The sequence below is a fragment of the Pipistrellus kuhlii genome, unplaced genomic scaffold (genome assembly GCF_014108245.1).
Source record: "Pipistrellus kuhlii isolate mPipKuh1 unplaced genomic scaffold, mPipKuh1.p scaffold_m20_p_4, whole genome shotgun sequence".
NCBI classification, from domain to species: domain Eukaryota; kingdom Metazoa; phylum Chordata; class Mammalia; order Chiroptera; family Vespertilionidae; genus Pipistrellus; species Pipistrellus kuhlii.
Window position 1 is genome coordinate 22818332 of NW_023425540.1, and position 13800 is coordinate 22832131.

A 13800-nucleotide genomic window follows, 5' to 3' on the forward strand; every position below is an offset into this window, starting at 1 on the left:
TTATAGAAATGAAAATTGGAGCTGAAATGTAGGGATTGATACCATAATTGCACTAATTAGGACCTGACACGAATATCGAATAACGAATATCACAGTCACAATGCAGAGCTGGGGCTAGTGTTTCTGAACAGAAGAGGAAGGTTGAATTGTGTCCTGGAAAAAAAGATAAGTTGGAATCCTAACTCCCTGTACCTCAGAATGTGACTTTTTTTTTTTTATTTTTTTTTATTTTAAATAGGGTCTTTGTAGTTATGACTGGTTTAAAATCAGATCATCAGGGTGAGCTCTAATCCAAAATGACTGGGGGAAAGGGGAAAATTCTGAGACAGACACATGGGGAGAAGGCCATGAGGCATGTAGGCAGCGATCAGGGTGATGCTTCCACAATCCAAGGAACCCCAAAGATTGCCATCAAACCACCAGAAGTCAAGGGAGAGGCCTGGAACAGATTCTGCCTTAGTCTTAGAAGGAACCACTAGGAACCAACCCTGCCAACAACTTGAACTCAGAGCTCTGGCCTCCAGACCTGTGAGAGAATACATTTATGTTGTTTAAGCCCACCTGGTCTGTGACATTTGCTTGCAGTAGGCCCAGGAAATTAATACAAAAGTGGCATAACAGACCAGGATGACTGTTATTAGGCAGAGAAAAGCAGCAGTGTGGACATCTCCACTGCTGTCAGAAACTGGGCCTTGCAGGCGATACAGGCAGTTACAGGAGTAAAGAGAAACAACCTAGTAAATGCTGAAACAACAAACAAAAGACATAGGAGAGGGGCACAGCAGATGAACCATAAGTCAAAACTGCAGAAGAACCCATTTCTCTCAATTATTTGGAAAGCAAGTTGCTGCCAGGTTCTTCCCACACATACAAGAATAACTTCTAGAGGAGTTACATTCATAGTGGAAAAGTGCTTCTTCCTTTGTCTCCTTTCCCTGTAGCCTTTAAATAATAAAAAAAATCATTTATTGAGCTAGTTTGCATATACTTGGGACTCTGAGGAATATGTAAGTTTAGGTTGCTGTCCTCAAAATGTCTAAAATATAATCGGGAAGCTTAGGTATGAAAAATAAATTTTAATGACAATTCAGGAGATTCAATGTCAAAATAAAGGCAGACAATAGCAAGGACATAAAGAATAACCATGTGCTACTTACTTTCATGACTGTCTCTAAGCTGACTGGAACTCCAGTGTAAAGTAATCCTGAATAGTTGGGGTGACAGTTTCATCATTAAGTGCTGCCTTCTGCAAGAGTTTACTACCTATTTATCTTTTATTAGATTCAGAACATTTCTTCCTATACTCAATTTTCTTAGAGGTTTCTTTTTTTAATTAATCATGAATTTGGGTTGCATTTTATCAAATGTCTACTTTTTAAATCTACTGGGGGTATTTTTCTTTTACTCTTTCATGGACTTAATTATAGAAAAGATGTGAAGATGTTTAACCATTCGTGCAGTCCTAGGAAAAGGCCCGTAGATCATTATAATTTTTTGCAATATGAAATGTGACAGGTTGTATTATCTGAGAATGGCTTTAAGAAGACTTTCCATGTTACCTGTTCTTCCAACAATGTGATTTGCTTCTTCCATGGACAGGTTGGGTTTAGGCTCCCTCTTCGGAAATCTAAATGTGCCAAGGCTCTTGGTGGGACTTCTAAGAGTAGGTCATAAAAGATAGTGCAGCTTCTGTCTGCTTCTCTTGAGCAATGTGCTCCTGGAATCCAACCATGATGAGGTGAGAAACCCCTAAAAGCCCACAGAGAGACTAACATGGAGTGGGACCGTGGTCTTTAGTCTACAAGTCAGCTGAACTCACATGGTGAGCCAGCCACATTGAAAGCAGATCCTCTAGTCCCAGTGAGGCCACCACCACCAATGTGACAAGAAGTTGTGAATGCCATGCACAGGCTACATTGCAGATTTGGGAGCAAATAGGAATACAGTGGTTGTTTTAAGCCACTAAGTTTTAGGGAGGTTTGCTATGTAACAATAGATAGCTGACACACGATATTTGATTCAATTTGCTTATGTTTTATTTAGGATTTTTTTTCACCCACTCTCAGAAGGAAGATTGCACTATATTTTCTTTTCTTCCTTCCTCCTACCCCACTGTCCTTGCTATCTGATTTTCATATCAAAGTTACACAACCCTTTAAAAATGAGCTGGGATGTGTTCATTTGTTTAGACAATCTAATGCAAGAAGCTGCCAGGGCTTGATGCCTTTCGGTTCTTTAAAAGAGAATTTGACCACTGACCAGTTTATTGAAAGGTTAGGATCTATTCTGACTTCCTAGTATTTATTAAGTTAATTTTTGGTAGTTTCCTAGAAACTTTTCAGTATCTTCCAAACTTTCAAAATATGAATATCAAAACAAACAAACAAAACATGAACATCAAGTTTCACTGCAAATGGATTATGTTTCATCATTCCATTCTCTCCCTTCTCTCTGCCTCCCTGATGGGACTTGCCAAAAGTACATATACTTGGCTTTTTAAGTTTTCTTTACTGTTCATCTTTCTAGCTCCTGAAAATAGAAAGAAAACTAGTGAAACATTTTTATTTTCATCAGTATATGTCTTTGCTTTAATCACTCCTTTCTATAATATATAATTTTAAGCTTTTTGATTTTTCTCTTGCTCCTTTATTTTTCTTTTGGAGTTGAAACCATAGCTTATTGTTTCCTGGCTATTTTCCCACAAAGTATCACTTTAGAAACAAAGCCAAAGTTTGATAAGAAGAACTTGTTATTCAGTTCCAAATATTTTACAATTTCCCCTTTACTTAAGATGACATATAATGTATCAACCAAACTGAGACAATTGATAGTGAGTAAAAGGAAGTGCTATTAATAATTATACCAGAGTTAGACATAGATGTAACTTAGGTTTTATTAAGTATGTCTTTATGACAGGTATAAATAGGATCTTGCCTCTACAAATTCAGATGTATGTACACCCATAAATGATTTCAAAGAGTGTGTTTTGGTTTTCAAATATCTGTGTGGGTGTGTATGTATATCTAAAAAGCAATCAACTTCATTGACTTCCACTGTTGTTACATTGAGGTCCCAAAATCTGGTCTACGTAATAAAATTTAGAATTTGCTAAAACTATCTTTATGATCTAGCAAATGGTGAAATGTTATAAATATTCTATATGTGATTGGATGCAATTTGTTTTCAGACTTCGCTATTTTTCTCAGATCACATTTATTAATTATATTATTCAAGTTTTCATATTTTTAAATATATTTTTGGTCCACTTGATTTATTATTTTTCTGATACAGGTAGTCCAAATTTCTTGTTATGATTATGGATTTTAAAAATATATATATTTTATTGATTTTTTTACAGAGAGGAAGGGAGAGGGAGAGAGAGTTAGAAACATCGATGAGAAAGAATCATGGATCAGCTTGCACACCTCCTACTGGGGATGTGTCCACAACCAAGGTATATGCCCTTGACCGGAATCAAACCTGGGACCTTTCAGTCTGCAAGCTGACGCTCTAAACCACATGTGTCAAACACAAGGCCCGCGGGCCAAATCCATCCCGCCAGGCCTTGCAATGTGGCCCGCACCGTGTTGTCATCACTGCACTCCGCTGCGTTTCCATCACAATGACAGTTTATGACTGTTCAGTAAACCAGTCGGCCCGCGATTTAGGCTGGATTTTAGATTTTGGCCCCTTCTCTGATTGAGTTCGACACCCCTACTCTAAACACTGAGCCAAACCGGTTTTGGCTGATTATGGATTTTTTAATAGTCCCTCATAATTTGTCAAATTGTGGGCTTGATATTATAAGACTATGTTGTTAATTGCTTCAGTTTGACATTAGTATATTATCTTGGTGAACTTTTCCCTTTATCATTAAAAAAGTTAATTTAGCCCAGTTGGTGTGGCTCAGTGATTTACCATGGATCCATGAACCAGGAAATCATGGTTTGATTCCTAGTAAGGACACATGCCTGGGTTGCAGGCTCAATCCCTAGTTGGGGGGCATGCAGGAGGCAGATGATCAATGTTTCTCTCTCATCATTGATGTTTCTCTCTCTCCTTTCCTCTCTCTCAAATACGTAAAAATATATTTAAAATAATTAAAAAACCATTTTACATTTCCATTAATTTTTAATATTATATGTTTTAACAATTTTCTTTTGGTTGCCTGGCATATCTTATTCTAATTTTTCCCTTTATTTTAACTTTTATGTATGTTTGTTTTAGGTGTTCATTTGAAAAACCACATAGCTAGATTGAAATAGCAACAAAAGAAAATACTTCTATCTGAGAGAATCTCTCTTTTAAACTAGTAACATTTGTTTACATTAATCATGATATTTATCTTTAATTCTTTCATCTTATTTTGTGCTTTTTTGCTTCCATGCTTGTTCTGTGCTTCACTTATTCTCTCTTTTTCTTACCTTCTATCAAATTGTTTTCTTTTAGCCCTCTATTAGTTTGAAAGTTACATATTCTACTACAGAGATAACGTAAATTAAAAAACACATATTTAATAAAACCTAAGTTGCATCAATATCTCTCTTTTTTCTTACAATATTGAGAAATAGTGTTAATTTCATATTCTGACCTTTCCCCAGATATACTTTTTCCTTTTCTCAGATATTTTATTTCTACCTTGTTTTAAAATTCCCCTGAAGTTAATTGTCATTAAATTGGGATGGAGGTGTTTTACATAACATTTCTGTGTACTCAGAGTGGGAACAGAGACTTCCCTTGTCAGTTATGTTCACCACACATGGATTCAGTCCCTGATTCAATAAGTTTACAAATTATCTACCTTCTCTGAGTTTCCATTTCTGGTAACAGCTGGGAGAAGGTTGCAGATTATTTAGAAAAGGAGCGTCTTCAGTTTTTTTTTATTCTAAGAACTGAAAAGTACCAGTGTTGAATATTATGATATTCAGTAAAATGAAGCACTCTGGCTGGAGGAGTTGTCAGGTGAGTGTATGAGCAAACATTGGATAGTCCTAGAAGAAGGAGCAGAAGAACTTCTTAAGTGCAAGAGTGATGTGATCAAAATGGAAGTTCAGATTACTAAAAGCTTAGTGAAGTAGGAAAGATGATTCTTGACAGGGAAACCGCATGGTGTTTTATTAGAGTTGGCCCAGGAGGTAATTGCCTCACCTAGGCAGGTGGAAAGAATTAGGGAGCGAAGAGCTGAGTGAGAGATCATTCCCTTCCTGAGAAAAGCAACGTTTAGAAGAGGTGGTGGCTAATTGCATACAAGAGGAAAGAAGGGAAGCTATCCTCAAGGATTCCAACTGAGGGGCAGTGAAACTGCCTTTATTGGTTCCTTCATGAAAACTTTAGGGTTTTCACCCAGATGGGGGTTTGTGAAGATGCTGCATTGTGTGGAGCATGGAGGGGACCAAGACCTCTGGTGGGACTGGCTGCAGTTAGTACTGGAAGGCCTCAGTTGTGACATTAGGGTTTAAGTCCAGGTGAGTCGTCTTGGCTGCTAATTTATTCACTTGGGGATGGCAAGACACTACTGGGAAAATCACAGGTCTGAAGACCAGCTTGAGCAGCCTTTCAGGCCTGCTGGATCCTGCACAGCATCTTAAGGGTGTATGAAGGAAAAGCTGAGAGAAGCCTTACCCGCCTCCCCCAACCTTTGCATAAAGAAATGCAGGAAGGGATGGTCTCCAAGATCTTAAAGATGTGTGGTGGTGTTGGGAGTAGGGGGTGGGGGGAAGACGCAGGGTTTCCATTTTCTTCATTATACTTTTATCTATTTTGGTTTTAATTATTTACAATGATAACATGTAATTTGTATATCCAGAAAATAAAGTCATTTTAATTGTGGGTACAAGCTACTCTCCCCAAGCCCTAGCTGCTGAGCTTTTCCCCTTTTCCTCGTGTTATTTCCTCTAACCTCAGGTAACTGTCAGATCCCTTTGTGGCCCTGGATGCACGCTGGCAAGTCCTGATGACTGACACCTGGGTGTCCGCTCACCAGTGCCGCTAAGGGCTTCTGGGCGGGGCTTAGGTAAGGCCCGCCCCTCCCGCCCCAGGGCACTCCAGGATCCAGATCCCGCCTCCTCCTCCTCCTCCCGCCCCTAGAGGAACCGGAAGTGGTGGTAGGCTCGGGCGGAAGCGGGAAGCGGCGGGGCCGGACGTCGCCTGTGGAGGTGCAGCCATCTGCGGGACCATGGCGGAGAAGTTCGACCACCTGGAGGAGCATCTGGAGAAGTTCGTGGAGAACATCCGGCAGCTCGGCATCATCGTCAGCGACTTCCAGCCCAGCAGCCAGGCCGGGCTCAACCAGAAACTGTAAGTGGCGGCCCAAGTCCGGCGGCGTCCGCTCGGGGAGCCGGCATGGGGGTCGGGGATGGGGGACCGAGGTCCGAGAGCCGGGAGCCAGGGGGTCGAGGAGCGAGGACCAGGCCCAGAGGAAGTTCCTCCTGGTCCTTCTCGGACTCCTCCCGCCCTAGGTTGTGCGCCAGGGCGGGCCGCAGCTGCCGCCTGTTGCCCGCCTCCTTCCCGCTTTGCCTTGCTGGGACATTGGGGCCCATGTTCTCATGCCAGACAATACAGTTTCTGGACCGGGGCCACATTCATTATCTAAGCCTCTCCCTGCGCACTTGTGACTCCCAGGGTTTCCTCCTGAAGTCTGGGGAATTCAGAGCCTGCCTCTGTGCAGACGGGAGGCGGGCTTCGCTGGGAGTGCTCTGAAGCGGGCCCGGGAAGCCAGGGCTGCAGACACCCCTGCGGCATAGGTCTGAATGTGGAGGAATTGAATGGAGGGCGGTGAGATTTTTGGGCTACAGTGTTCTGGCCGTAGCGTTAGGCCTTGGGATGGACCAAGGCAAACACACAAAGAGAATGCTCTGGAGAAGAGCTCACAGCTTTATAGGGAGGATGGGCTTACAAATATAATTGCAACCATGTGTTACATACTCAGAACTGTGGAATTAGCCTGGTGATGTAGGAAGGCTCCCCACCAGGGGAACTAAAATTCAACCAGGTAGTGATGACATTCTTCCCCCCACACTTGGATGATGGGTTCTTAAGCTGGGGTCCACTACCCCCTGTGTTCTCTGAAACCCACACACAAAATCACATGCACATCACGGTAATTGTTTTTGAGAAAAGGTTTATATTTTTCATTAGATTCTTAAGGGGTTGGTAACTCGTTTAGGAAGCAAATGAACAGAGATCTGATGATGTTTTGTAATTCCGATACGTAACCAAAAAGTTATGAGCTATGTGTAACACCTGCATGTGGAAGGATCGCTTTTGTGGGTGGTGTGGTGCTCATGGTATCATGGAGAGTTAACCAAATGCCCCCATTTTTGCCTTTCCCCCCAGGAATTTTATCGTGACTGGCTTACAGGATATTGATAAGTGCAGACAGCAACTTCATGATATTACTGTACCTTTAGAAGTTTTTGAGTAAGTACCATTTCCGATATTCATTCAAGTATAAATAATTCTTGTTTAATTGCAGTGTAATGACTGCTTCAGTCATGGGTGTTTAAGTGCCTGCTGCTATGTTGTAGGCACAGCCTAGGTGCTTGGAGATAGGCCAGTGAAGAAAATAAGCAAATACATCTACCCACATGGAGTTTCCTGTTCTGATGGGATTAGCAATTAAAAAATCTCAATGTTGTTGAAAAAGAGTTACTTGTGAATAGAGGTGTATGAAATATGGAAAACATCATAGACCTGCAAAGTTTTGTTTAGCTAGAAGGACAGCCATATAACTTTCCTTTTTAACTTAAAAAAAGAGAGAAAAGAGGTAGAAAGTCTTAAGAGGGTTGTATTTTTAAAAAATTATAGCCAGAAACAACCTGAAAATTAATCTGGCCTAACATCTCTGATACTGCCCTGGGACTGCTACTTCTAGGAGTTGGATATATATATATACACACACACACACACACACACACACACTGTTGAAAAAAATGTTTCTTAGGCCAGGTAAGTAGTTTATATGTGCCTACCACAGTTATGGCCCAGAGAATGCATCCAGGAAATAAACTTCTTACATTTCTTTAATCCAAGCTTTATCACACTGTTTTGGTTATCACACCCCTGATTTCACAGGTGAAGAAACTGGTAAGTAACTACAGAGGGCTATTTACTAGTGAGTGTCAGAGTTAATTCTAAAATCCTGGACTTTTTCTTCCTCAACCAGTGCTGTTTTCCTGACAGACAGCCTCTCCCTCCTGGATCTGGCTCCCATCTACAAAAGCATGCTAGCCCTTTTTGTGGTATAACTGCAAATGGAAACCACCAATTTCCTTGAACAATAAAGGAAGAGCTGTTGTTATTTTACATCCCCAGAAGTTAGAGCTACAAGTCCAAGTAACAACAGCTCAGCAGCCGTCCACAAAGATAGGACACTCAGGCTGCAGTTTGCACAGGCTTGGCCCCATCCTCACCTTTTGGCCATGGTGTCATGTTTTCTCAGTCAGCCCCACTGAGCTCTCTGGCTTCAGGTGGGTGAAGGTCATGTACATGTGTTACAGCTCTGGACTCTTGGTGATGATGCCGGCTTGTGAAGTGTGGGAAGGTGAGGCTACTTTGTCTTCCTCATCAGTGCTCTTCTGGTCATGGATGTGCAGGATGGGTGTACTGATAGGTGCAGGTAACTACTTGAGTCATTAAAGAGGGACAAATGAGAGTAAGATGATGGGGAGAGATTGCTAAAGGACAGGGGAGGGACCTTAGCCAGCTCAGCCACAGTCCCAGCCCCAGCAGGTGGGCAGAAGGGGCAGTGGAGACTCACTTAGGGAATTGGGAATGGGTGGCCTGGGGGCTCTAATAAGCAGTGATACAAACAGTTAGTCATTTTTGCATGAAATAGGAGTTTCCAGGCTCACCGTGGCCTTCACATACACTTGGCAGACACATTGTGTCTGTAACAAAGATAAAGATGTAAGTCTAGGCCCTTCTGTTCAGCACTTCCTGACCTCAGAGGTTGTGTGTTGGCAGAAGTGGGGGCCAATCTGAATATTGCTGTTGATTGGTTGTTTATTTAGGACACTTGAACCTGGAAGGTTTCTTTTTCCTCCAGAAATGGACAGATTTTGTTTAGAATTAACCATAATTCTGCTTCCTTCATTCCATCATTTCAAAAAACATTGCAATACAATGGAATTTCTAGAACTTTATTAATTTTTGCTGTCTGCCATGAGTAGAGGCCAGTTTTTATGCTGTTAACAGTAACTTAACAGTGCCTTCCATCTGAAGTGATACATTTTTTTAAAATATATTTTATTGATTTTGTACAGAGAGGAATGGAGAGAGATAGAGAGTTAGAAACATCGATGAGAGAGAGTCATCGATCAGCTGCCTCTTGCACACCCCCTACTGGGGATATGCTTGCAACCAAGGTACATGCCCTTGACCGGAATCGAACCCGGGACCCTTCAGTCCCCAAGCCGACGCTCTATCCTTTGAGCCAAACCGGTCTCAGCATGAAGTGATACATTTTTTTAACTGATGCATTAAAATACATAAATCGGACTTAGGTGGTAGTGGTAATTTTTGTTGCTTTGTAATGAATAATTCAACTTAATTGAGTGATTTGAAGGTCTTCAGGGTACAGAAGTAGGCAGGTGGCCTACAGCTGGTAAAATGTGCATATTTGTCTAGGCAGTATGCTTAGTAAGATCTTTGGGATAATGAATATATTTTGGAGACAAGTGTTAAAAATTTCAAGAAACAGTTTTATACTGTTAAGTAATTATTAGAGGAAATCCCTGTCTGTTAAATTCAAGTTACTTAGGTTATTTAATGGAACCGAAAGAGTGGAACAGTTTTAAAAGCAATCTTGGGGTGAGCAGGGCCCGGCTACCTCTTCCAGCAGCCCAAGGTCCCCCCAACAGAGGTTCCCCAAGGGGACGGGGACCTGGGGTGTAGGCTGCATCTTGGAGGGCCCTCCTTGGCTCTCCCATGTTTCTGGGCCAGAAGCCCTAGCCCACTTTTACTTCTCTCTTACCAAGAGCTTCCTAACCTTGAAGATTGTGAGGATGAGAGAGAAGGTAATGGCCATGAAGCCTTTGGGAGGCATCGATGCTGCACATGTGAGGTGGTGTGGCTGTGGAGCTTGCCAGGTTATTAAGTGATTATTGCTTGATTTTATGAGTTCATGTAATTACAAGAAATATGAGAGCACATCATCTATTCTTGTATAAATGAAGGAATCCTAACATACCTGGTTCCTCGACACCGTTTCTTCTGAACAGGCCATGTGAAGTTATATACAACTCATTTTTTTTCTTCCCTTAAGAAAACTGAGACTCGATATCAGCCAAGAGAGTGTTTATTAGATGTTTACTGTTTCCAGGTATATAGATCAAGGTCGAAACCCACAACTCTACACCAAAGAGTGCCTGGAGAGAGCTCTGGCGAAAAATGAACAAGTTAAAGGGAAGATTGATACGATGAAGGTAAGGCTCCTATAAACAGAAAACGTCAGGACACAAAACCTTAAAAGGCAAATTTGGCTAATAGACTTCGCGATTCTTTTCCATTTTTGGTAAAACATCATCTATTTTATTACGTTACACAGTTGAGATTTCTGAATTGTATATCAGGTAGTAAACAAGTTAAATATCAGTGATGCCTTCTGTTGGGACTTTTCCTGTAATTGTGGTTCTTTGGTTTGGAGGAGTCTTGAATCCTCATTCTGTTTTTCTTCGCGGGTGCTGATCTCTAGCTTCTGACTCCAGACTCCTTTATACCATATTCCCTGTCACCCAGTTCTCCACAGAGAACTTGCTCTGTTTCTTTGCTGTGATCAGGTCTAGGAAAGGTCTGATGAGGCATGTACAACAGGAAATGTTTTTTTTTTCTTACTTAAATTCATTCAAATGTGGTCCCAATTGGAGCCTGTGTGGTTTGTTTTTTCCCTCTAATTGGATGGTGCCATCCTTTTCTGGTTTCCCATTTCTGCTGGTGTCATACAATGAGCCCTTCTGCCTCTCCATCCCCATTCCTGATTCTGGCTCAGCCACATTATTTCCATTTCTGTTGTGACCTCTTAGGGTCAGACACTGTGAGGAGCAAGCAGAGAGACACTCAGGATGACAGTGACAGGTGTCATCTGTGAGACTTGTCTGAGACTTGAATCACTTGTCTGAGACTTGTGAATGTCACTGTGCCATCCTATGGCTTGCCTTTACACAGTGTGTGTTTATTATCCTGTTGGAGTGCAGTCTCCTATGTAAGTATTACATCTTTGTTTATATCCACACAGCTTCTTAGTGTAGCGTATAAGAAAGATTCTGAGGTGCTGATAGGTACTTAACTGCCTTTAAGATTAGCATACAACAAATGTTAAGCAGATAAGTAGGGTCAGGAAGCCATGGCATTTGGTGTAGACAGGTTTCCAGGTGCTCTGAAAGCTTTGATTGAGCTGTTTGCACACTGTGTGTGTGATGTGGTTCAAATAATTAATTAAATATTATTTGAAGATTCCTGTTACGTGTGCTGTGTGCAAAAATCATTTCCACCTGTGTGGCTGGCTCCCTATAGGAAGGTTTGTTTTCACCTAGAAGCAGGAGGGAAGAAGATGTATTTGAAGGTGAATTTCTCTTTGCGGTAGTTCTTAATGTACCTGTAACATATCAATAGTTGCAAGTCTTATTTGTAGCTGGTTCACCAAGTATTGCATCCATGGGCAATGGTCATGCTGCAATGGAACATGGGTTTGCATGAGGGCAAAGCAGATTCTGTTCCTTCAGAGGGCTATAGGGGTGGGAGTAGTCTTTAACTTGGGTGATGGGCCACAAACAAAGCTGTTTGACAGTGTACATTTTTCTTCTTAGAAATTTAAAAGCCTGTTGATTCAAGAGCTTTCTAAAGTCTTTCCAGAAGACATGGCTAAATACCGAAGCATCCGAGGGGAGGACCATCCCCCATCGTAATTTCATCCTTCCTCTTTGAACATCCAGTGCTGTGAGTCACCATGACCTTCAGGCAGCTTGTGACTGAGCGGCCTCAGAGACAGGAGGCCTAGAGGGCTTTGTAGAGCTGTGCTGCCAGCTGCCCCTCTTTGCAGAGGGCTGGTGAGCATACATCTTTGAGCGTGATGCATTTGATCCTATATGGCAGAATTATCTTGGAAATATTAAATATGGTAGATAAAGTAAAGTGTTTAAAAATATTACCTAAGACTTTTCTGTTTGCGTACTTTTTCATTTTATTATGATGTCAAAGAAAGCTAAAAAAAATTAAAAGGTTTAATATGAGAAGTACTGGAATTGGTTTTGTATTTTATATTTTCAAGTATAGTGCATAAAGAATGTGTTCAATGTGACTGTTTACATGGATTTCAATTAGACATAAGCATATAATAAAGTCTTTTAAGTACTTATATGACTTATTCCATGTAATTATTTTATAACATTTTTACAGTGTAGTGCAATGCATCTTGTAAACAGTCAGTAATTACTTCCCTAAAGTGTGAATAATATTCATAAAATTTGTTCTTCTGGAAGTGGATAATGGGATTTACGCTTGTTCAGTGTTGCCACACCAATTTTCTATAGTCCTCAAGCTCTGAAATAACGAGGTATTAGTTTCAAAGGCAAATGTTCATCTATGGGGAACATCAGTAATGTCCCAGGGTAGTTTATTGTGTTATTATCAAATAAAAAAAATGTGTGAATGGCTTGTTGAAGTATTGATATTATTGTAGTCAATGACGACCCAGATGCTAACTACTGCTATTGTCACTTGGTAACCCTGAACAACCAGATAGCCTGCTCTGTTTCTTGCCACTCGCCTGTACAGAAATCACCTTTCCGTCCAGGTGACAGAGGTACCATTGATCCAAGGAGTGACAGAACATACAAATGCTTGATTCTTTAAAGACCCAGCGATGTTAGGTGGCAGCTGTCCTTTTTAAAAATGCCACAAACCCAAGAAGCTGCATAGGAAAAAGTGAATACATTTGGCTAAATGTTAAAACACCCCAAACTAACATGAAGTTACAAAAACACAATATAAACCTCAAAGACAAAAAGCTAAGGAAAAATATGGCTATGTATGACAAAGGGCTAAATATCTATTGTATATAAAGCTCTTAAGTAATAAGAAAAAGGTTAACTTATGAAAGAATAGGCAGATGTTCATCGTTAAATTATAATAGGAAAAAATGGAAAAGGAAAAGCGGTAAGTTGAACATACATAAATAGTAGCTAGATTAAATTATGGTTTATCCATTTGATGAGTACTACACAGTGATTAAAAAGAATGAAAGAATAAAGAATATATGCAGTGATAAGGAGAAGTTGCCAATATATATTGTTATTAAAAAACAAGTTTGTTCAACAAGCATTAATTAAGAGTTTACCTATGATAATCTAAGCTATATACAAATTGGAGTGAGTGTTTCTTCAAGGTTATCTGCCCACTGGTGGGACCACTGGGGAGCTTGTTAAAAATGCTGATTCTAGGCCCCACTCCTCCAGGGCTGCTGCACTCGAGTGAGTCCTTTTCTCCATTGACTTCTAACCAACACACTCCACCTAATAATTCAGTGTTGGGTTTTCTCAGTGGTTCTCTTTCATTGTATACCTTCTCCCTGGGAGAGCTCATCCATCTCATGGCTCCAGTTCCACTCCATGCCAAGATCCTCAGGTTTGTATACATGCCTGCTAAGGGAGTCCTACACATCCTTAATCCAACTTTCTGTTCCTCTCCATTTGGCTGTTTCCCAGGTGCTTTCAGCTTAGTGTTCCTAAAGCTGGACTCAACATCTTTCCCACCCAAACATCTCTGGTGTCTCCCCCTCGGAAAGTGTCCTTGCCTGGTGTCCAG

The 13800-nt window shown here is 41.0% G+C and overlaps 1 protein-coding gene across 2 annotated transcripts in view; it reads left to right on the forward strand.

The window, feature by feature from the left end:
* The first annotated feature begins 6091 nt into the window (after positions 1-6091).
* Positions 6092-13800, forward strand: part of MED10 (mediator complex subunit 10) — a 49089-nt gene continuing 41380 nt past the window's right edge. Inside the window, exons 1-4 of one of the 2 annotated variants that reach the window (XM_036410153.2) lie at positions 6096-6297; positions 7336-7419; positions 10322-10424; positions 11805-12658. In XM_036410153.2, coding sequence (XP_036266046.1) covers positions 6176-6297; positions 7336-7419; positions 10322-10424; positions 11805-11903 — 408 coding nt within the window. In that variant the 5' untranslated portion in view covers positions 6096-6175 and the 3' untranslated portion in view covers positions 11904-12658. Of the gene's footprint in view, positions 6298-7335; positions 7420-10321; positions 10425-11804; positions 12659-13800 lie in introns of those variants that run through there. The other variant, XM_036410154.2, reaches the window with a different exon arrangement.